This window comes from Vanessa atalanta, chromosome 13, assembly GCF_905147765.1.
Source record: "Vanessa atalanta chromosome 13, ilVanAtal1.2, whole genome shotgun sequence".
In the NCBI taxonomy this organism is placed as follows: domain Eukaryota; kingdom Metazoa; phylum Arthropoda; class Insecta; order Lepidoptera; family Nymphalidae; genus Vanessa; species Vanessa atalanta.
Genome location: NC_061883.1, coordinates 6,172,261 through 6,198,507, shown reverse-complemented (window position 1 = coordinate 6,198,507; position 26,247 = coordinate 6,172,261). Strand labels below are relative to the sequence as shown.

General features: G+C 30.2%; 2 protein-coding genes across 3 annotated transcripts in view; one reads left to right on the top strand and one right to left on the bottom strand.

Annotated features, from left to right (window-relative positions):
* LOC125068146 (zinc finger CCCH domain-containing protein 13) overlaps positions 1 to 26,247 on the top strand; it is a 112,662-nt gene that overhangs the window by 79,282 nt on the left and 7,133 nt on the right. For both annotated transcript variants that reach the window (XM_047677175.1, XM_047677176.1), the window contains 4 exons: positions 17,630 to 17,782; positions 19,117 to 19,218; positions 19,351 to 19,501; positions 20,029 to 20,115. In XM_047677175.1, the coding sequence (XP_047533131.1) occupies positions 17,630 to 17,782; positions 19,117 to 19,218; positions 19,351 to 19,501; positions 20,029 to 20,115 (493 nt within the window). The remainder of the gene's footprint in view (positions 1 to 17,629; positions 17,783 to 19,116; positions 19,219 to 19,350; positions 19,502 to 20,028; positions 20,116 to 26,247) is intronic.
* Positions 15,437 to 16,436, bottom strand: LOC125068307 (alpha N-terminal protein methyltransferase 1-like). The gene has a single exon (XM_047677414.1). It carries the CDS (start codon positions 16,434 to 16,436, stop codon positions 15,759 to 15,761), a length of 678 nt encoding a protein of 225 aa, XP_047533370.1. The 3' UTR covers positions 15,437 to 15,758.

Below are 26,247 nucleotides of genomic sequence, written 5' to 3'. Positions count from 1 at the left end.
TATACACGTAAAATATTTCAAAAATATATTATGCTTTTTATTGAATCACTTAGATACAGTAGTAAAAAATCATATAAAAATAAATAATAATGTCGTTACAAAAGCAAAGTCAGAACAGATAATATGAGTTAAATTAAATTGATCGCTGGATTCAGTTTCGTAACATTATGTTTTAAATCAAATAAATTTAAAATAAGAATTGACATATTTTCTCCCAGCTCTGACAAATGAACGCGCCATCTGTCATAGCTATAATACGACATTTTATAAATAGATAAATATTCAACTTTTACTCGTACAACACATATTATAATTTTTTAAACATTAAATTTAAAAAAAAAGTTATATTTATCTTATAAAATGATTAATATTATAATATATTTATATATACACTCTAGTAAATCTATGATTTGATTACATAATCTATTTCACTCAGAAACACGCAAACTTACCTCGTAAATGTTATTCGTATTCCAAAGGCGTAAGACAAGTACAGTGTTGCTGCCAATCACCATCCACAACCAGACAATGCACATTATATAGTTACATTACGGAATGTCTGTGCAAATTGCAATTTATCGGAACTGCCTTAGTAAGTAACAGCATTGCATTCAGGCGTGGATATATCAAAATTAAAATCAAAGTTAACTTTATTTTACAATCACCTTTGAACCAAACAACATTACTAAATTAAATGTTAAATTACCATCGGCTTTAAATTAAGGTTATACCGAAAAAAAAAACAAGAAGAATCAAAATATAATACTGCCACAATATAAGTGTATTTAACGAGGTCATTGTTATCTAATAAAATCTCACTTAGGTTTTGATTTGAATAAAAAAATGTAATACATACATTATTATTGATATTTTCATAGAAAAGTAGTTAAAATTATTTAATAACAAAATTCTTATAAGTTAGAAGTTATAATTTAAAAATAGAATATTGTAGGTAGAGTTCAGTACATATGACGCATATAAAAAAAATATATTGTTGAAGGTTTTTTTTGGCACCAGTGGGTGGTCAATCACATGGGCTACCCGAAGTGGACCACTATCCACAGATATTGGCGCCGATTAATATCTTAACCATTTCAGTAGTTAGGTACCTGTAGTAATACTGGCTCACGCAGGCGGTCTTACACAAAGCCCTGCCACTAAGTGATAATTTTATATTCTCTTAATAATATATGTAATGTGTTTTAAAGGTCATAACCTTATACTATAATGAAGGTGTAATATACTGATTTGCGGTTCGTGAAGAATCTTAAATTTAACCCAATCAGAAATACGGTACCTTATTTTATTTCCTCCATTTAAAATTAACAAAGTTTTCCTTTTTTTATAATCTTTACTTCCGCCAAGATGCTTTTGAGGATGCGACTATCTAACATTATTTGTTTTTATACATAGATACATTTGTTTTACATTTTTATTAATACTCGGAACATATATTTTAAACACAGACAGGTTGTATTCTTGGAATAGTCTACCAGCTTAATGTCGCGACTTGAATACATAACGCATATCACGTTTTGTCAAAGAGGTAGTACCAACTGTCCGAACAGCAGTGCCACTCCACGAGAATTAAGAACATACTACGTATTCAATTCGTAAATGTCAATTACTGACTTACGGTAATAATTTATGTTAATGAAAGTATCCTTTATAATTATTAACGTGTATTAGTATTAATCAATTCGATAAAAACGGAGGAAATATTTTATAAAGTCTTTTATATAGTAAAAATAATTAAAATGCTACTATTATAAAGCCTAATAAAATTATTTCTTGACTATATGTGAATAGATATCTTAGACGCCAGCACTAGGGCCTATTATCTCATAATATAAGTGGTATAATGACGTATAAACAATACTTTAATTTTACAGTAATGAGATTTTATCTCATAATTTCTATGTTGACGTAAAAAATAATTTCCACAACAGTCTTTGGTCTACATGTGACGATCAGTTAAAATGTATAGTTTTTTAGTTATTAGCTAAACAGTTGACAGGTCAATAGCCCACCGGTGTTGTATTCGATAGTAACTGTGACACATGTCACTTTGGAACATATAAATTGTTGGTATTTAGGTTAATGTTTTTATTCATACCGACAATTTAATGTGGCTAAAATTTTATTCACGATTCGGTCAAACGATCACGATTGTAGCAGTAAATTTTGATTTGTACACGTTTAAGAGGTCGGACCTATTATGATGTGATTAGGTTAAAATATAATTTTATATGCCTAAATGTTGTTGTATACTTGTATAAGAGCCGAGATTGCCCAGTGGTAACATATGGATTATTATCAGCGATTGCAGATCCAAATCCGGGTAAGAATTAGTAATTAACCCGGTGCTAGGCGGTTAAAAGGATCCAACCGAAATCCTACACCTCAAATTACAGTATCGGGCGAAATAAGATCCAAATCGTCTCCCCGACAAAAGAGGTTGGACATTTTTGTCCAACGTCGGGACCAATACAAGACCTTACTCTCTTACTTTACTCGTTAATAACAGAGTGATTAAAATAATAACAATAGCCCAAAAAACTGTTTCCATTTCGTCTTGTGTAACTTTCAATTAAATTTGAATAATAAAATCGGTAGCAAGAAGATTAAAATCGATTAAAGAAATGCTCTTATAAATAATTAAATGTGGTAAACGATGACGGTGCATTTCGATTTACATATTTTAATTAATATATCTGTTTTCATCAATAACTGATTATTATTATGTAAGTTTTAAATGAGAAAGGTTAGAAGTATCTCAGGTTTTTACTCAGATCCATATATGGTGGGGCCAATAACTCATTTATCTATGGTGTGAATGTAATGGAAATCTTTCTTCAATCTACCTGTAGTCTTCGTCGTCTTCAAGCAGCTGTTGCTCAATAAATGTAAGGAATTCGAGAAATCGATTATTTTATTCACTTTTAATTGCTTGTCTTTTATAATTAATAACGAAAATCGATAACTTTGACTTAAAAAGCAAATATCGTTGGTATCGTCACGATGTTGTGACGTGATTTGTTTTTACCTTAAATTATTATTTATGTATCTAGATCGAGTGTCGTACTACAAAATACGAGCTTTATTATCCTGGTGTGTGTGACAGCTACTCTTAACACTCACTAAACGTCATACTATTTTACTAGTGTGCGTGTACTTGGCTAACTGTTGGCACCTATTTTTTGAACGCACTCTCATCCCTGGCCGTCTTGGGATCAAAGGTCAAACAGCTGTTTCTAAATAAAATTAATATTGTTATAATTATAATACCGATAATAATAACAAATTATTTGGTAAAATAAAGGTCATTGACATTGATAATTGATAGAGTACTGTTATAGTGTGCTCTGTGAATTTGAGACTTTTATAGTTGTAACAAAGTTAGAGTATAATTTAACTGTAATGTGACAAGTTGTGGGTAACATTTGTGGTAAAATTCATGCACCAATCATTCAGCCGCGAAGTTACATTATTCCGTATTTGTCAACTCTCGAAGCTCAAGAACCTTGTAGTTCCCAGCGCATTAGCTACGACAGACGTTTGCTTAATGGCCCTGGCAATGCTAGGCCTATCTTCTATAGAAAAAGTTTTACGACTGAATACACCGTAACCGAACACATATTTACGAAATTACAGAAATAAAATTAGTGTTAATTAAACAAAAAAAAAATCTTTTTTCTCTGACATACTTCTTTAATACTAGAATACCTGGCAACATATAATGATATATTTATTTATCTGTTAAATATTTCATTAAAGTAATATAATCATAAATTTCAATCAAAATTCTCTATAAGTCAATTTTCATTTTAACTATGAAATTTATGAAATTACATTACGAAAAAAATATTTTCAATTAAAGAAAAAATACATATAGAAATTAGACGTTGCATTGTATTTTCTCTAATAAAATGCAATTCCACGCCAATTTTATCAATAGACAAGCTGATACAAGCGCTAAACTCGTCTCAGCAATTCTTGATTAATACGTGAGCGTTGTACACGCTGATAACTTTCTCGGACGTCTGACAACTGGATAACCTTGCTCGATCAAGTAATTTCTAGTTGACTTATTGGGCATGATCCCAGTATTTTCTTTCCTGTGAAACTTAAGTAGGTTACCGAGCTTCGTTTCTCTACTATTTGTTGAAATTGCACGTTTCGAAACACGACTAGCGACTCTTCGTTAAGGTGATGTTTATTAAACTTGACTTTGTTTCGTCATATAATCCTATATTTACACAAATATAAATATACATTTAAAAAGTTATAATATTATTTAAAATCTAAATATTCTCTATGCAAGTTTATTCATAATGTTAGCTACTATCGGTTTGGAATATTAATTCTACCGAAAAACATCGCCAAGACTCACTAGTGAATGTTTTTCTAAATTAAATGTATACCAGCTCAGCTATACACTACAATAAAATATATAAACAGTCCCGTACAAAAATAAACAATATGAATCAAGAGACGAGATGGCCCAGTGGTTAGAACGCGTGCATCTTAAACAATGATTTCGGGTTCAAACCCAGGCAAGCACCACTGTATTTTCATGTGTTTAATTTGTGTTTATAATTCATCTCGTGCTCGGCGGTGAAGGAAAACATCGTGAGGAAACCTGCATGTGTCTAATTTCAACGAAATTCTGCCACATGTGTATTCCACCAAACCGCATTGGAGCATCGTGGTGGTATATGCTCCAAACCTTCTCCTCAAAGGGAGAGGAGGCCTTAGCCCAGCAGTGGGAAATTTACATTTTTTATGTAATGTAATGAATCAAGAACTCTACGCTATAGATTTTATCATCTATGTATATTCGTATATTATGTTAATGTGTAATCATACTTATGAATGATTATTTTCTAAACAATTGTTCTAAAATTGATTTAATTTTGAGTTAATTTTTATATTATAATGCAATAAATATTACATCAATTAAAGAACAAAATTATACATTCAGCTTATTCGACGGTATTTGGTGCAAATATATTAAATGCAATAATTTATATTGACAGTTCAATCCTCAATAAATAATCCAGCGTTATTGATAAAAGGAGGCTTCAACTAAAACAGTACGTAGTGGAAATTCGATAGTGGATCTTGAGAAGCGAACAAGGACGCGACGCTGCGGGATAGTCTTCCCGCCTCTATTTCTAACATTCGAAGACACTTCCGAAGTCTATTCCATTTACAAATACAATTCTGTTTCAAAAATAACTTTTATACAGAAGAGGTTACAATTTCAATTGATTGCTAGTTTTAAGTAAGATTTTAGTTCAGGATTGTGTCATTGTACATCCCGCGTGTAATTCTATACCATTCATCCGATTGAGTCGAAACTTTGTTTTGTTTGAGTGATTATTTCGGCATTTTTACATCAATGTACTTTCGTAATAATTGTCTTCGAAATATAAGAATTCTTAATACAAAAAAAATATATTAAAAAATGAGTAAATGCGACGTATACCGGACATTAGATGGTTATTCTTAATTATTATGACTGAGCTCAACTTAGACCTTACGTGACCAAGGCTTTAGATAAGATATTATTTCTTTACATATTAAATTTTAGATAATCCTACGTTCGTATTTATTGGCAGCTTGTTTAATGAACGCGCCCTTTACAAGCATAAAATTGTTTTATGCTTGATCGAATGTTATCAAGGCCGAATTACAGGTGTTTGGAAATATATACTTTGAATAAGTTAAAATAGTTCGGTTGTTTTGAAATAAGTTCCTAGTTGTTATACATTTTTGGAGAGCTGATAAAACGGTTATGTTTTTAAAATAATCTGCAGGACAAGTTTCATAACGTTTTTTTGTGTTTTTAAGGCATTTTTGTGGAAAAAAATTCAAAAAAAAAATTGAAATAATATCTTTTTCCGTCTCGCATTTTTAAATTTGGAGCGATAATTATTGTTTTAATATTGAAAAATAACCAGTTTTTATTCGTTTTTATAAATCAGAAGAAAAACATACATTTTAATTGATACTTTTTTTTAAATAAATTTTTGAAGTGGCATTTTTGACTTATTTTGAAAAAAATCTAAAAAACGTGATAACTCCAAAATGGTTCACTTTTGCATCATGCATATGGGGGTTAAACTTCTCACAAATAATCACCCCTATCACCTCCTAACGGGAATACGTCGAATTACCAATAACCCTGTATACTTTGAATAAGTTAAAATAGTTTTGTTAGATATTAAAATTTATAATATTATAAAGTGTTTTCGTTAGTTTGACGCGCTCTTCTTAGGATCTAGTTAAATAGTCTATTTATTGAGAAAAGTAATAACACGGAATCGGAGTTATATTTAATGAGATTAAAACCGAGTGGAGAAACTAGTCAATTTTTTATTAAGTAATCATGAATAGTTTAGTGTCCGTGCAATCAAGGTAATTCAAATATTGTTCTCCTTGCCTTGAAACTTTTATTTATCTTATAAAAAAAAAAGTTTTTAATTTAAGAGTATATACAATTTACTTATAAGATATAATTTAAATTCTTATTTAAATTTAATTCGAGTATGCCTTTAATATATTTATGATACAAGGTTTGTCTTAATAACTTTAAGTTTAAGTCAATACTTTTTATATAAAAAAGATAATATTTATTCATACAATTACTGTATGAATTTTCTTAAAATTAAAACTTAGTAATCATTATATATGTAGGTATAATTGAAACTACGTTTGACGTTACTTCAAGAACCTATCTTGATAAGAAGAAATGTTATAGCAGAGTTCTAAGCGAACTCTAAATCTTGAATACTAATTTAATATTGTTAGCTTGCTCATATTTTTATCTTGATCTTAAGACCAACTCAAGCGAGTAATGTTTCAAGAAACTGTTAGTTTATAAATAAATAAATAAAACACAGATACTCGAAGATTTCATAAAGATATATTAAAGGCCGAGGATTGACCTTCTGTCTTCAAAAAATATAGATATATAACCGCTTAAATTAATGACCCAACCAAATAAAAATTCTATTGATAGTAGATTTAATTTAATATATTGAAGTTCTCGTCAAATATGTACATGGTTTTTAAAATGTGGGTACTCGCATTGTATTCTGATAGTTTTTACAAGCGCTTTTGTATCGCCAGCGTCGAAGTTACATAGAATTCAATGCGATCGTCAGTTCGAAATGTAGATACTACTTAGAAGAAACGGTAAGAACGTCAATGGAAACTCTATTCAGATTTTTTTTTAAATATGTTTTTGTTTTTTATTGGTCTAACATTCGATTGAAAGATTAAATAGTATATACATGTAACGATTAAAACAAATGTTTTACTAGACCTTACATAGTATGCAATTTAAAACAAATTTGTAGAGTTAAAATATTTGAACCAGAGTTCTTTGCTTCGTAAATACTACGATAGTATTTGCGACAGGTCTGAAGGTCGGTTGCGTCGAAGGGAGAATGTGTTGTTCTGTTCCAATAAACAGTGTAGCCAATAATATGGTAATAATATTATTGTAATATATTTTATCACATATTGGTTTGAAAGAATTGGCATTTTTGGATCTTTACAATTGGCTCGCTCACACATCAAATGGGTGGTGTTAAGTGGTAGAATTAATGATGAGTACTAGTACTTACGACAAAAGTTTTGCACAAAACCTTTGGTGTTGGTACTGGTGGTAGTAGGTAACTAGTGCTTAAGATGCACGCGTTTTGAATGTTGGGCCATTTTGACTCGTTTCTTACATAAAATTCTGTGATTATTATCTATAATATGTTTAAACATTATTTAATGTTGGTAAGTCTATCGTTTATTTATAATTATTATTTTCAATAAATATTTCGATCTCATCTAAGAAAGTAATTTTGAATAATAATATTATATATTAATTTAAATATAATTGGATAATAAAACAAGTTGAACATGTTTGCATGAAAATTTATACGTCGAGACGAAAAGCTAGACATAGAATGATGGTTAGATTCTCAGCAAACTTATCGCGTGTTTCATCTCACTACAGCAGTTGTCGCTAGAAAGCCTGTGACATTGTGATCCATCAGATAGGAAGGCGAATCACATTAATTGTAATTTGTCTGGAAACCTACGCACACATACACAAGATGATTTAATATGCTACGCTATTCTTGATTACAGTTTAAGCAAAACATATTTTAAACCATAAAGTGCTTTCAAAATAATAGATCAGTTTCAATAGGTGATGATTGTAAAATTTTGCAACTTTTATTTTTAATTTCTAAAGTAGAGTTACAAAGGTGTTGAATATAACTATATTTTTTTGTTGACAATTTAATTTCTGTTACTAAAATCTGCTTTTGGATATTGATAAACACGAAACCTTCGTTCTCATCAAACAGAGAGGATGCCTTAGCCCAGTAGTGGAATATTTACATACTTTACATTTTAACATAAAAATGAGCGGTAGTTTTAAATAGAACATCGATTTTAAGATTTATTTAATTTATTGTAAGTATAAATTGAGGTTGGTAAGTATATCTGTTTTAGTTTTTACCTTTGGACTGATCAACATGAAGTTGATGTCTAATATATTTTATATATAAAAAGTTGTAACACTTTGTAACTAGACTAGGTGCTGCGGGTTTAGGAAAATGCCAAAAATCTAGTAGAATTTTATCCCCACAAAATATATCGAAAAACTATTAAAATAAAATCACAGCACTGCAGTTTTATATATATACTCTCTACTCGGTTGCTTACAGTGAAAACCTTAAAAGGACTAGCTTTACTCCTATCGTCTGGCATGAATGAAATTCTCGTCGAACGCTATCGCGTGGGTCGCGAGACCAGTCGTTACAAACATCTCATTAATATCTCTTCCTTAATACTGTTTAGTTAAACGAGGGACCATTTGTTAAATCTAATTTCGCAATATTCTATAAAGATAGGCCTATTAATCGTTACTCGCCTGCTCATACGTTACACATTATTCGTTGAGATTATTGTGACATATATTAAGACGTTTTTTATGTTAACATTTTTATAATAAATAATATATTTTGCGTTAAATTTATTTGTCGTTGTACTTTAATTAAATTGAAAACAATACTTTATGCGTAAGCACTTTGACATTGACATTGTGGAATCATTAGTTCCATTTTTTTTTCAACGAGAAATGGTAATTGACCAAAAATTACTGGGTGCTAATGTTCCACGGAAGGTAGATAAACCCGTGGGTAATATGCCTGAACTCTCTCCCATGTTATTTCTGATCTCTCGGATTGCTATCCCAGCAGAATATGCAAGTGCACATCTGTTCGTCCACTATAATATATCCTGTGCTTTTGCTTCTGTCCGTTGAGAGCCGCGAACAAAATAGACATGTCGTGACCGAAAGTCGGGAAGCCATAAAATAATTTAAAAAAAAAATCGTTTATTTTAATTGTAATAATATTTCATAATTTTATGTAACATTATTAAAATAAAATAAGATTTTATGATTTACATAAAATCTTATTATTAATTATACATATTTCAATAAAATATAATTATAAAAAAATTACAAAAGTATTTTAAGAACGTTTGCATAAAACTAACCAACAACAAACTATACACAAATAACACGTACATTACACATAAGTGGATCTTATTCAAGTAGCTTTGTCAAAGGAACACAACTAAGTGGTATTTCGTGTCCTCCCCCACCGAGCGCTTTATTGCTTAAACCTAAGCTAGATGTTGCTCTTATTTTGTAATGAGATGCTGTACAATATTCAATTAAATCAGTCACGGTGCGGTTACATATTAGATAGTAAATCTTAGTATTGAATTGCGTTTAAATCATTCAATGTAACAAGCGGTTATTTTGACAGGGGAGAGTTTGCGCCGTCTTGTACAGTGACGTTTGTTACGTCAAACTTGTCCACAGATAATATATTATATAGATTAAAACGAGGATATTTAATCCTAGTACATGTTTTGTTACGGCTTAAATGTTATTTAGGTGGCTACATAAACTATCACGTGTTTTCTTTCGAATTTAAAATGAATATATAATTATAAATATAGAAAGAGACAAATCAATGTTTAACAATTTCGAAATTTTGGGATCATTAGGATTTTTATAGCACTTGATGAAAACTAGTCACTACTGCCCATACACATAGGCGCCGTAAGAAATTTTAACGATTCCCTATATCGCTAATACGTCACCAACTGGGAACTAAGATGTTATATCTTTGTGCATGTAGTTACACTGGCTTGCTCACCATTCAAATTGCTTATCGGTAGTATATATTATGACGAGTGGTTGGTACATACCCATACGGGCTTGTTTCCTGTAGGTAAACTTCTGAGTGGTTGCTAAATGTATGTTATTAAAATAATAATAATTAGTTGTAAACCTGCCCTTTTAAAATAGAACAAAATTAAAATATTAACATATTCATTTTTTTACAGTCAGCTATTAATACAGCTAATTTGTTCATTCAAGTCGTTTCCTATAGCAAAAGAAAAAAATTCAAATCAATCGTAATTGTATAGAACAATGTCGAAGTAAAAATGTTAATTATATTCTAAATCTATTACCGGTCCGGAAAGACAAAAAAATAAGAAACAGAAAAAAAAACAATTAAATATTACATATATTTTTATTTGAAACAGACTAAATGCGATCATTTTGATTCCAGCGGTGTGCTACCATGTAAAAAAAAACATTATCCTTTTACACAATAATAGTTCTTATTAATAAAATATTACAGTTGAACATTTCTAAGCGTTTTCTTAATTAATTGCCATGGGTATTAAGTTTAATTAAAAACAATTATTACAATCGTCCTTAGTATAAATGTTGTCGCAAACAAGGGCAAAGTTATGGCTAAATTAAATTCAATTGCATGGAATTTGCAGATTTGCCTATCTTAAGTACTATCGCATTCAAATCTCGTTGATACCAGACTATTATTCAAATAATAATATATTCTATTTGACATCGAAAATAAATTGCGTGGAGTAATAGACACTGAATATTGTCAACTTCAATCAATTTCAAAATAGAATTTATATTATGATTACAATATTTTAGACTCAAAGTCTATTGATTTTAATGTTATGTTAATCAATTTACATTTGAACGCAATCGAATTAAGTAAATATCGAAAATTATAATACATTTAAATTCCTTATAGTATATTAGTTACACATTTTATGTTGTTTATTTAAGTATCACATTAAACTTGAGCAAAGTTAAACAGAAAATATTTTAAATTTAGAAATACTTAAGTCTCAACTCTCAACCAGCCTCATACCTTTTCGGCCATATTTATAAATTTATATGACAGTATTATTATAGATAAAGTATATATTAAAACTATTTTATAAGCATAGAAAACATATAGCTTTTGTGTTTATAAATTAAATGTAGACGAAGCTCTTCATGTTTTGGTGCTGTCAAACGAAATGCATTCAGCCTCTTTTTATAATCATTCAAATTTCGAAGATTATTAGCTCTTTCGCTATGGTCGCTTGAATTATCATATTGCTAGTCTATCTTAAAACAAGTCAATGTGAATGAATATCTTTCATTTTTCAGGTATCAAGTTTCTTAAAAGTGACATTAATATGTCCAGGAGTGATTAAGATATCCATCAAAGCTAGGCACGCAGTCTCGTTTCGATGACTTTGGCGAAATATGCGCAGACGTACCGTGTATCGACAACCGGTTACTTTGCTGAGACATGTTCGATGATATTACTTTTCCATCTTGAATTCTGTGAATTAACTAAATTTATATATTATATGCGTTTAAAACCTTTCCCGACTCAATGTCTGATTGACACATCAATACTTATAATAATTTTAATTCGGACATTGCTACCGTTCGTTAAAGATCCAGATGAAGTTGAAGGTTAAGAAGCTACAATTACAAGCGAAAATATTTTTTTTAATAATTTAATTAAAAAAAAGGACTTACTATTAATGCTAACGACACGTTTAAACTAATATTACGTGAAGGTCTCCGCTAAAATTAGCTTCTATGTCGTATTGTAATCGTTCTTTTCATGGGTTCGTATTCGCTCTACTGAACAAAAAACTTTTTTCATAATTGTTAACTATAAATATAAAACTAGGGAGTAGTTTAGATTAATTAATAAGCATGTATTAAAATATTTAGCTTCAAACAATTGCTAGGCATCTTGTGTTGGACTCTAATGACTGTATCGTATCTGAAACATGATCTAAAATTAACTAATATAAAAATCATAAAAACCAAAAATCCCACAAATTATTTGATAATTGATAACCTGGAAACTATAATTATAACAAACAATAACAATGAAGGCGTTTTTGGCGCATAAACAATGCGATTTAAAAAGAAAAAACAATTTATCATAAAATTTCACTTGACCCGCGATGCTTTCTAAATCTCACAGTAACAGGAAAATAGGACTCATTGTTATGTTAACCTTTTAAAAAACATGTCAATTAAAAATTTTTCGGTAGTTTTCATTGTACACATGTTAAACTTATTTTATATTTATACTTTGAATAGCTTAAATTACTATATTTAATAAAATTGCTTATTGGTAAAAGTTATATTAATAGTATGAAATAGAATAGATCACTTTTTTTTTTTTTATATATACTTGGAGATTATTTTTCTACAAGAATAATATTTTTTAGAAGAAAAGAGGTTATATTGTAATATATACATATATAGTTTATTAATATTTTATTAACTTGAGTGCACAAAGATTATACTGTATCCTTTTTGCCTTAACCTACACGAATACACTACACGAATAAAAAAAATGATGAAAATTATATACTGACACTAACTATTCGATATTCGAAATACATTTCTTCAATAAAACGATTGTTAGGGAAAGTTCAGAAACCTCAAGTCCATTTCAAGGAACACTTGGATACAGTTGTATTGAATGTTGTTTTGTTTTATTGTTTTTGCGTTGAGCGGCAATTATATTGGAATAATGTTGTCTGACCGCGAATTCTCTGTAATTACTTCACAGGGCAATACCCTCTATTACTTAATTTAAAATCGTTAATGATAGCGTAACTAATGGAGAGAGAATAAAATAGTATTTAGTTTTAATGATTCCAGTAGTTGTATCTTGAGTATTCAGTACGGTCAAAGCAATTACAGATTTTAGATTTAAGTTTTTCTATATCAAATAGTTTTATAAGTTCGTCTTCGTGATTTTAACACGTTTTATAGAAGTCTTTATTTTATACTTGTGCGTAATTCAGTAAATTTGTATGTAATACAAACTAGTAATTCGACTATACTGTACTTGTATTCATTTATACTTTGCAAGGAAATATACTCTAAACTAGTGAAGTAAGTTAGGTTAGGTTAGTTAATTAAACATATCAAAGACTACTATCAATAGGTGAATTGTTTTTTCGAGTACGTGTTTGTTTAGTCTTTATATATTTTTTAATAATACGAAGAATACATTAAAATTATTCTGTATTTTTATCTATTTTCTGCTATACTTTAGCCATCCGCCAATATACATAAAGTAGCGTGGTGTAACAAGATCCAAGCCTTTGTAAAGACCTCTTCTCCTTTCGAAGTTCTTCGCTTTTATGCAGAAGTAGGACGTTTACAGAGTACTGTATTAAATTTTTATTTATACCTCAGTTCTATATATATTATGATTTCGATGATAAGCATGCAATTTTTTATTGTTCCCAAATGGACCGCATCGTGACATTTCATTTATCTATGCAATGTTAACAAATGTAATAAACATACCCAACTTTTTTTTAAATTATCGCAACTTTCTCTTTTACCGTATGTAAAAAAGAGGGTTTAGCCATTTTTGGCTCAACGTGAACGTTCGTTTTATGTTATTTATAAAACCATATAATTTTTTATGCAAATAGCAATTTGTTAAAAAAAAAGAACGAAATAAGGATGACAAATTAAATTAGTGTAAAAAATTATGATTGAACGCATCCATAATATTTAATTTGACATATTCAAAAACTCACAAACATCCGTAAATTATTTTCATAATCTGTGACGCACTTCATTTCATATTAAAGTCTAAACGATGAAATCTTCGATGAATATCATTAACGATCTGATGTATATTTTAAATAACTGTAATTGCAAACTAATAGCTAATAATGGTGCCCTAATAACACAGCGGCGCGATCAATCATTTCTAATTACGTACTAACAATTTCTATTTCTTATCTCTTACTTATATGAAAATAAGTAGTTACATAACGATAATAACCTATAATTACTCTTGGAAATTAAGTTTCATTCTGTTCCTTTTTCCATTCATTAATTTTTCTTATCATTCATTATTTTGTACGAATTACAAATTGTATGTATGTAGCTTGATCTTTTTGACGGATGTAATTTTTCTGATCGACATAACTTTGCAATGTCGAACATATTATTTTCTTAATTTAATGATTTTAAAAATTGTAAAAATATTTTTAAAAAAATACATATAATACAAAAGTTCCTAAAGATTCAAGCGTTATCCGAAAATTTTAAGACTTTTTCGATTATATACTATTGCTTCAAAGTAAAATTTAAATATAAATGTAAACACTGAAAATAATAGACGCTTGTGCTAAGTTATATCTTGAGAAAACTTGTTTAAATCTGTACTAATATGATAAATGCGAAAGTCTATCCTGTCCTGTCTGTTGCTCTTTCTCGGTCAAACGACTGAACTGATAGAATTTGGTACGAAGCAAGCTTTTTTATACGTAACGTCTGACGTACCGCTAAAACGAGAGCGAAACCACGGGCGACAACTGGTGTTTTATAAGGTTTTAAAATCGTTTGAAAAATTATCGAATGAATGAGAAATTTTTACAGATATTTGTAATGAAGCAGGCAAAAATAGTTAAATTGAATCCAACAAAGCTCAGTCTGATGCAAGTGTTTCGTAACTACTGAAACGGTGAATGCACTTGCGAATATCACAGGTGCCTCGGCACGTCCAAGATCCAACGTTATTAACAGTACAATCACGAATTCGGCCCACGATCCTGTACTTCATCAACGATAAACCTCATTCACTGTAAACATGGTGCATTGATAGAAATTCCTACCTTCCGCTTTAGCTCTAGCTAAAATTAGTTCAGTTTAACATTATTGAAACATTTCCTTACTTATTAGTAAGGTTTTGAAAATTAATTAGAAAATTAATGCATTCATAAAAGGTAAATAATTTCCGTAAAGTAAGCATATAAAAGCCAACCCGCATTGGAGCAGCGCGGTCGAATATGCTCCAAATCTTCTCCTCAAAGGGAGAGGAGGCCTTAGCCCAGCAGTGGGAAATTTACAGGCTGTTAATGTAAAAAACAAAATTATTTCTCAGTCTTGATATATTATTATATAAATAGCAAGATAAACACAATTTTAATAAATATTAAAATATAAGATAAACAATCGTGATCACGTGCATGTACTCACACATACACAAAAAGACAATACATACATAAACGCACGTGAAACTGTTCATTGCATTAATTTATGTACTATTTCGTTACGCCTATTGTCATATTTATTTGTGTGTAGTAATTCAACTGTCTTAAATTCATAACGCTGCTCTCCTGCATAACATCTGAATACATGCCTAATAAATGTGTTTGCACTTAAGTGAGTTTGTCTGTTATGTTCGTAAAAAGTTTGATTGATCACCTATCGATTTCCGTGTCGAATAATTATGTACTGTTAAGTAATATCGTTAAATTCAGAGCAATAACGGATGTATTTTATATTTTACCAACTACTTTAATGGTGTAAGTGCAAACATATGAACGGGATACAAACCGTCCGGGAAACCAGTTTGTAAATCACTTTTTATTAAAGAAAGATTCGCTTCATCGAATATGTTTAACATTGATCTGTAAGGGCGTGTCACTGACGAATCGTCTTCGTCATATTCGACTTCGTCTGATGGAGATATGTTCTCTTTTACAACAATGACGCCGTGTCTTGCTAGATTGTTGCTACACCGCTCCAAAAAGTTTATTAAATCGTAATCGCTCAAATGCCCTAAGACCCACTGGCACCAGATCACGTCATATTGTTTTTGTGGCTTGAAATGATGGAGACCGATTTGGTAGAGTGTACCTAATTTAGTGTTGTATTCACCGATCAATTCTTTCGCGGTGTTAATGAACTTTTCGTCTTGTTCCACTAAATCGACCTTCAGGAAATAAGGCATTAAAAGATTTCTGCTCACTCTTCCGATACCGGCTCCGCAATCCAAGGCCAGTTTTGTGTTCGGTGGATTAACTAGAGATAGTATGTGGTTTAAAAATACTTTAGATCCGTCGATGTCAATGCCCGAAATATAGCCGTAGCCTCCGAGTACTCCGTCTATTGTCGCCGGTACAGTAGCCCAGTATTTCGCGGCTTTCTTATAAAATTTACTATCGTCATTGTATAAATTAGATTGCATAATGACGTAGCTCTACGCTTAATATTTGACACTGAGGTTTTTTTCTATGTCAGTGTAATATTTGCGACCAGTAGGTATCACTATCTAAAGTAACCTACATTTTAAATTCCTTTAATGCAGTTTCGTATTACAGTATCGAATGATATCAGATATTTTTGAATTCCTCATACCAGATAGTGGTTTAACGAATTTTTTATTTGTTTATGATTCGTTTCGAAAAAAAAAATACACATAATGTAGGGCTCCTGCGAAAACTGATAAGCCTGTCAATGAAGAAGAGGCTGTTTTAGTTAGTTATGTGCGTGTGTATTTACTTTTTTCCATGATAAATATAAAATATCAAAGAGTTCTTTTAAATTTTAACTGGCAACTGACGGGGATAGGGTAAACGAGATGATGAGTGACCACCGCCCGTAAACATTGCCACTATAAGTAATATCCATGGCAAATGACATCTAAGACGGTTTTTTTATTCCTGTACTAAGATTGGCTCATTTACCCTAACGTTACATAGCAATACGTTACAGATATTGATGCATTGAAATATGATTTTTATATCTTATCTATGTATAATACAATAAAACAGTTAGTACCTTTTTCTTCTGTGATTGTTTTTAATCGACTTTCTTTTGTTTGCTGATATGTTCAAAACGTGTAAATTCATATCATACGTTGTAATTTTTTTAATAATGATTATTGTCTGTATATTATATGTATCTGTTTGGTATTATTAGACTTCGAAACTTTTATCTTGTAGTTTTGTTATGGAAAAGGCCTATACTTAGTTATACGTAGGTAGTTTACCTTATACTAAGTTGAAACTCGCCATTAGACGTTACTTCAACTTCAATACCATTCAACCACTCACCATGAAAATTGGTATACTTACATTTGAGCACGGATAATAGTTTGGCTTGAGTCGCTTAATATTAACGTCAATAAAAAAGTAACATTGGAACGCATGCCGGACATTAGCAGCCTTTTATAAATACAATATTTTTTTATGACCTCAGATTCAGTAAGCTGATATAGCCAGTGTTTTGAACATGTAAATCTTGACGATTTCGGGTTCAAACCCAGGTAGGCACCACTGAAGTTTTCGTTGAAAATCTGCCACAAGTGTATCCTGGATTGGAACCAAATTAAAGGATAATTATTTCATTAATCTCATTTAAATTCTTCTATTGTTACAGGCACTTATAACAGCGGTTAACGAGACGAGCGAAGAAGACATACGCGATGCTCTGAAGACGCAGACGGAGAACCAGTTGGCTTTGGTGCCAAGGGGACCGACTCTCGTAAAGGACACCGTTGCCTTCAATACGACCATCACTACCGATGATACGGTAAACATATCTATTTATACTAAAATTATAACGAGCTTTTTTTCACTAGCAGTAAGCTATATTATTCTTGAGGGTATAAATTATATCATTTTCTTTATTAATAAATCGCACCCGTGTGAAGCCGAGGCGAGTCGTTATTTTAAAAAGAAAGGAATAGTTGTACAAATGCCTCTTTTGATTGGACTATCCAATAAATTCAATAACATTTTAAATAAAAATGATCACACTCAAAAATCTTTATTCAATATAGAAGCAATAATAATGATTATAAAGGAAAAAAACACTACCACCGGTTCGGAAAGCAACACTCCATACCTGAAAAATCTCCATACCGGCAAAATAGTTATTAACCCTACGGAGTATTAGTAAACATATAGTATTCGTAAGTATCTTATGCTTTTGTTTGTAATATGTGGTAAAACACGAATAATACAGCAAGCATTATAATATATTAGTAGAGCAAGCGTATAAGTGTTTCGTACTTATGCAAAAAAACGCAATTTATTATAATTTGGATTTATTTAAAATAGATTATATAATATTTGTTTTTAATGCGGAAGTTTTATTTATGTAAAAAATTACCAATTATTTGTAGTATGAAATATATATTAGATGCAAATAAATATTTCAAATTCATTTATTTGATTAACAGTAGTCTTGAAAGTAGAGTATCGGTTCAAAATTTTGTGATCGTTTTCTGTATTATCATAACGGGACGACGGAATATATGACTATTGTTTTATAAAGTGTTTTGGTTTAGTTAACTCGAATTAAAATTCATTATTTGTATTTATTTTAAATACAAAAAAATGATATTTTTATATAATAAAAATGAGTGTTTGTATTTTTGTCTGTTTGTACTTTATGCGTTGTTAATCAATTATTGTAATGACTTTATTGTGAGTAATTCTGCATGCATACGCGTAAGTTCATGGAAGATGGATAACTTTTCTTTTTCTTAGTATGTTTCTACATGGATTTTATCGTTCTATGTAGACCTTAATTCCCGTTGCGTGAAGCCAGAACGGGTAGCTAGTTTATATTTAAATTTCAATAGATTTTCAAGATTATTCTAGTAAAATTTATTTGAGAAAAATATAAGATCGAATTCATATGTAATATTTATGACGCGCAGAGGAGTTTTCTCGCCATTTGATATTAATATATTATTTATTGTAATTTTATTTTAACAGCTAATTCATATTGTATTTAGTTACATTTTTTTTACGTCCGTTTAACTACATATATTATAATTATTATCTGTGGTTAATTTTGAAATTCGAACAAGAATTATGGGTTTATTATTCTTAATTTATAATATGCAACGTGCTTAGGAGGAGTTACGAGCGTTACGTCCAGATGGAACGATTGTGACGGAGACGAAGCATACGAAAGAACAAGAAAGACTCTGCGACGAGGAACTTGGGAAAGACGAGGTATGTTTATTGAAATGTTGCCGTTTCATACAGAACTCTATGTCGACACGTGTATAATGTAATATTATATAATTACGTATTTACTAATAGGGTTTCTTATATTAGACTGTTTGAAATGTGATTTTTTTTTAGGCAAAATCATTAGCAAGCAACGAGAGCCTTGTGGAAGAAACTGGTGGCACGGAGCGACGTAAGCGCGTTGATTTAGAGCAGTCCACAGACCACATGGCGGGTGGGCTGCGTGTGGCGACACAAGTGCACTCGCGGACGCGCACCGAAGAAGGTATGATGGTAGATGACTTAATAAAAAATCTTATATAATAATAATTTATACTATATTTACATAAGATTTTTTTTTTCGTTACTTATTACTAAGTTGTAAAGGCAACTTCGCTCTAGTAAATCTTGCAATGAATTTGATTAAAAATGTAACGTATATTATCTTTATTTTATGAGGTCAATATAATTCTAGTATAACGTAAGTGTAAAACTAAATGATTGATGTTGTTTTTTTATGATTTCGTTGTTTATGCCGTCTTTATCAACTATATTTTTTTTATTTTATGTCACGCTACTATACGAATGCTGTTACCATATTTTTGTTTAACAATTTGGTATATGTTAAAATTTTAAATTTAGTATGTTGTCGAACGTCGCAAATGTGTTTTGATTTCATTTGAGTTTAATTAAAAACTAGCATTTATTTTAATAATATTAACAAGGTATTTTTATGAAATTCAGAATTTGATTAATTATGTATATTGTATATAAAAATAAATTATATTATTAATACTTCGTATTTTGTTTCAGTTGAGAAGGAAGGGCAACCAAATATGGATGACGATTGGGAAAGTTTATCTGTAAGAATGCGTCGTCAACGCCGTCTGCGCCATAGTGGTGAGTAGTGAAACTATTGATTTATGAGTACAACTGCTCAACGATAGGTGGCGTTACCATATTTACACATTCATGTTAGTTTATAATTTAGACACTAGATGGCGTTGTAATTTATTTTTTTAAACTAGTACTTGTATTTGTTGTTATTATTTGTTTTTAATTATATAATTAGAAAAAATATATGTTTGGAGTCAAATATTTGCAACATGTTAATAATATTAATTGTCCTTTTGACAAAAAATTGAAGGTGACAGTTAAAAAAAATATATAATTCCAATGAAAATCTGTGCGAGTCGATTTAAAAAAATGACGACTTTTAATAGTAAATTTAAAACCTATGGATGTGCTGATGCAAACTATTTAAGTAATACAAGCGCTTAGGTTTCAGACTTCTATTTTCACACAATCTTACTTTAACCTAATACGAGACGAAATATCTACTATTTATATTTTGATATAGGTAGAATAAAAGACATTTATTCAAATTTTTAAACGCGACCACGGTCGTTATATAATTGCTTTAATTTAAAATTAAAAAATATTATTTATAATAAATAAATATAATTCAGATAAGTTACATTTAATTTTAGAGGATAAATCCTTATGTAGGCTATAGGATAGACTATAGAATTTGTCTTAGATATTATAATCATAATTATGAAAGAAATATACTGGAATCATCTACTGCTAACCTTATTCCTCTTATAGTCCCATGTTACAGCAAATCGCCACCGGAAAGATTTAAAAAAAGTCACGTCCATCCTAGGTCTTCCTGTTCGGCTAGGCCGAACTGGGTACGGGCCTCGAGGAATCCCTCCTTACCCGGGCAACTCCTCCCCGGTAGCCTTAGCTACCGTGTCATTTTGTTTTGACCCAGTGGGTCAGAATCATCTACTGCTAACCTTATTCCTCTTATAGTCCCATGTTACAGCAAATCGCCACCGGAAAGATTTAAAAAAAGTCACGTATGTATGTGACTAATTACGTACTAAGGTACTCCGACATTGACACCATTATCTGTGCATAATTTAAATAGAATTAAATAATTATACGACATTCCTGAACATATACAGTTGTCGGTATTTTGCATGGCTATCCGTCATTGTGACCATTTTCAAACGTTTTACCTCGAACATCTTGGTTTGTCGGTATAAATACTCAAATCACCTAAGCTATATTGAATTTTTCTTAGTTAAAGATTTTATATTATTTTGAAGTCACTTGGATATTATATATATACTAATAAAATTAGATAATAATTTATTTATCAAAGCAAAAGAGACAACATTTCTTCGCAAAAACGAGCTTATGTCAGTATTAAAAATAATAAAAGTTAAATGAAAAAATAGAACAAACGAAATAAATAGGTACGTAGGTAGGGCTCTATTGGATACATAATATTACTAAAGTTAATATGTATATACAGTTTTTGGCAAGACTCTATAGCAGCGGTTTATAGCTGCACGTATTGGTATGTTATCGATCGTTATGAGAATTCTGTTAAATTAATATCAGACATCCGACAGAAATCCGTTTCGAATATATTTGAATTAAAACGAGTTCAATTCACGCGCAGAACCAATGCTTTAAAGTATAACTCCCAATTCCTCAAACACAACGAATACTTAACCACATTATCACGAGACACAAGCCAAGAGCCAACCCTGGTGCTATAAAATCTGCCCCTACTTTAAATAACCATTACACCAACGAGGCACTTAATCATTCTTTATAAACGCTAACTAGCTGCTTCTAATATAATCGGAATTGTTATGACTCTTATATAAGAAATAATTATAATACCGGAAGATATCAATACAAACGCCTTTGGCATCTAAAACGATACCCAGACGATTCTGAATTAGATAAAACTCATAATTTTAATGGTTAATTATAATTTTTATAACTTGTAATATTTCATTATAATAATATCGTTTTGGCATATTATAGATAACAAAATTAAATATTTTACAAATTATAGTTAGACAGGTATTTGATATCTACCCACTGGCATGTTCTAGCACCTTTTAAGGTAGGCCGCTGTCGCGAATTGTTTCGCATACATTAGAATAATACGCATTACTTTGTCATGACTGCTATGGTTTATTATTAGATGACAAATATAGACACGATTAGTATTATATATATCGATTGCCGTTTTTACGACTAAACTAGAAGCTAGATGAGGTAATATATATTTGATATGTGTTAACGACTCCTTAATTTCCTGGGATAACATAATATCCCTAATTCTAAATGGACGTAACATTAATAGAATATCATTGTCTGTGACTGTTAACATGCTGTCGCTTAGACTGTTTAGAGACTGCTAGTTTATGATTTTTCCTAACTAAAGCTTATAAATATAGTATATTAAGTATATAAATATATTATTTATTATAAACATATATTGTGTTACCATTTTTATACAAAAATATGTATTAAATAAAAAAAAAAAGTAAACTAAAATTTTTAATTAAATTTTTATAAAAAATTAACGTTAATAAAATACGATATCTAAGTTTAAGCGATTATACAGAAAAGAAGGAAGTCCTTATAGTGTTTTAACAAATTCTACTTGTCAACATGTTTTAACCAAAGCGAGTTGATTCATGTAAACTGTCAGGCTGAGAACGAAGGCATAGGTTTTATTTTAAGCATGGATTATACTGGAAGTGGCACACACAGAATCAATTGCTTAATGTTATTTATTGGTCTAAAATATTATTAAAAATTTTCAGATGAAAAATCAAAGTAGTAATTGTTATAGCAATTTTTAAATAGAATCTTAAATTAAAAAAAAGGTACAACGGTCGTCCGGAAAAGATTAAAACTCTACCAAATAGTAAGATCATTATTCGGTAACACAGAGTTCTATAATATACAATTTGGCACTGTGATTTAATACAACAATTAATAACATTTATGTCATTTCTAGTATGATCTGAAATCTTTGAGTTTTTAACTTTTAACTGTGTCATTATTAAAATATGCATGTATGTTCAAGTAACACGTATTATAGTCACAATGACTACTCGTCCAGGTAAAACGGCGGTACATACGACCTTGCTTCACAATAGATTTGTTCACTGTTAATGAGTAAATATGATTAATTGATCGCCTTCGGTTCATTGTTGATGGAACGTTCTGATGTAAGAAGCGAGATAACTCAATCAAGACATCGTTTAAAATTCGAAAGACAAGTGTATTAATTACATTTTGTTTATTTTTTTTGTTTATTATAATATTTTTTTTTTAAATTATTATTCGTTATAATTTGTTTTATATTTTTGGAGTGGTGTATGTTTTTTCTTCCTTTCAATGTTCAATGTCAATAACCCCCACATTACAAATAGTATTTATCCAACACATGAAAATTCCTCTCGATGGTATCTTTCATCGGGGAAACAAAATGAAACAGACAGCTCGTTCTATGAGCCCTAAATTGAAGACGATTATCGGATGCCAGTCACACCAGAGCAAAAACGCCAAACAAAACACAGAATTTCATAAGAGCACCGATAAGACATTGGTTATAGGAGTTCGCCTCGTAACAATAATCAAGGGATAGTCGTGAAGAAGCTGCCGTAGTGCCTCCATCTGATAATTACATTTAATCCTATTACATAATGATATACATATATACGTATAGGGAGAAATAATCTTACATTAATAAACAGCTTCCATAATAATATAATGTAAGTATTAAAAAAAAGGGTTAATAAAAAAAGGTTTTGCTTAAGATACTATTAATACGAAAACGAACCAAAAACAAAAGTGCTTAGAAAAAATAGGCAGTTTTGTTTTCAAGCTTTAAGGCTTGTTAATCACAGAACATTATAGCATTGTATAGCTCAACAAACCAATTATCTCTTTGACTATTCTTAAGTAAAAGATGCGAATGATGGATAAATATTTAATATACAAAGTCTGGAGAATAGACGAAAAATAATATCAGTGAAATTTTTATTTAATTTATTTAACAATAATATTGACTGTCCGGAACTTTTATCAAGATTCTCCTTAAGCGTCCCTTACATTAATTCCCGTAATACGAGTCATTTCTTTTATACCAGATTATATAGAAAGCAATTAGGAAAAACGTCATCATATCGAGGTTAACATTGTTATACATCAGCATTAGTAATCAAGTAAAAGATTTAAACATATGTCACGATAGCCGCCCTCAGTTCAATCAAAACAAAGAATTTTATTTGTGCTCATTTCTAATTTTAAGGTTTACCTAATATGTTATTGATTTTATTATTTTTTATTTATTATGTAATAGTTAAAAAATATTATAATTCTTTTCCTAATCATTATTACGTTTAATTTATATTTTTAATGGTGAGACTACCTGTAAATAATTTATTTTGATGTTATATTGTATCTACTGTTGGTTGTCCCATTGAAAATAAAATAAAGCAATGTAACACTATTCTGTGTGTGACTGTTGAGTTATATCGTAAAAAAACAATAAGGTTCCGCTTATCACTTCAATAGTCTAAATTAAAAGTCGGTAAAATATCGAGGCACGTCTATTTATATAATATCTAATATTATAAACTAAAATCTTCTCATTTATTAGTAATTATTATTAATTAAAATTAATTACACTATAGGAAACAAGATAATTTATAAAAGTAACGCTTTAAACAGTAATAACGTAGTCCTTTATTTTAAAGTTTGTCCATTTTCTGACAGCATATCTTGATTGTTATAAAAAATATTTTAAAAGATCACTATCTAGTGGACGTTTAGCCTAGAACTGGTCAAATTGGGCCGCGTCCATCAACAACCATATATGGACAATCGTTGGGCCTACGCCGAGGTCTGAGGTCACTTCGGCATGCTCAATTAGAAAAGTTTGTGGCAGAATGTACCTGTGTCTGGTGTTTAATGTGCGCTTTTAAAAAACTTAAACGGTTTTAATTTTACCATTTTCCTTTAACTTCAAAGACTGTTCTTAATTTAAAAAATGTGTTTTTTTTTTAGTGCTGCGTACTAATGTTGCCTAGATAAAAAGCATGTGTATTTGTTAATTAAAAACTTTTGCAGTACTGTATCGTATCTTTGCTATAACTGTATTTGGTTTTAAAGTAAAAAATAATTTTATTTGTGTTTGAACTAGCCGTAGCCGAGATAGCGCTGTTATTATAACACGCGATTTTTAACCGAATGTTGTGGGTTTAAATCCGGGCTGGTACTTGGTTTATTATAGAAGCCTGTGCAAGCCCGTCTAGGTAGGTACCACCCACTCATCAGATATTCTATATTTCTTACAATGTCAAAGTCTATGAGCGGTGTTGACCACTTACCATAAAAAAACTCTTCTAAATTTTCACGTACTTCTTTTATTTTTTAATTTATCTCGTAGTTGGCGGTAAGAGCAAACACTAATAAGAAAACATGTATGTGTTGGATGGCAATCAGTCACATATCTATCTACCACGGAGTAACATAGTGGAATACACTTCATACAAGAAAAAAGGGTCTCAGTCCACTTCGATTACATTTAAAAAAAATTAAATGAAACAAGAATTAAATACATTAATTAAAAATAACTTTATAAACGTGTTTATGTTATAAATTCGTATTTATTTCACTTGCATTTACTTTGCCATATATACAGCTAATTGCACCCGGACATAACTGACATAGATGAAATTAATTAACAAATTAATCAAAACGATTAACATTCAACGGATTTACGTTACATATGTTGAGAGGCAATCCAAAATTTGAAACCAGTTTATTTACTAACGACGGAAGTAAGATACATTTAATATAAGATATTCATACTAAAACCAATTTAAATTATCCTTTACGTAATTGAATCTCCGAAGATGCATGTCAAATGCTAAATGTCGTAATAATCGTAACTCGTTCGTCTCGGTAACTAATCGTTGCGGAATACGGGATACTATTATTGTTGCAGGTTTTTAAAACCACATTTTACGAAACTTCATCAATAATTATACAATTGCAATATTTGTAAATATAATTACAGACAAGATGGTTCAGTAGTCGGAATACGTGCGTACCAGTTGAAATCATGAATCTCGATGAAGGAAAGTATCGCGAGGAAACTTAAATGTATAGGATGGAATTTTGCCACATGTGACCAACCCA

Excerpts from the sequence above, each read along its gene's own strand:
- LOC125068307 (XM_047677414.1), bottom strand. The coding sequence starts at position 16,436 with ATGCAATCTAATTTATACAATGACGATAGTAAATTTTATAAGAAAGCC.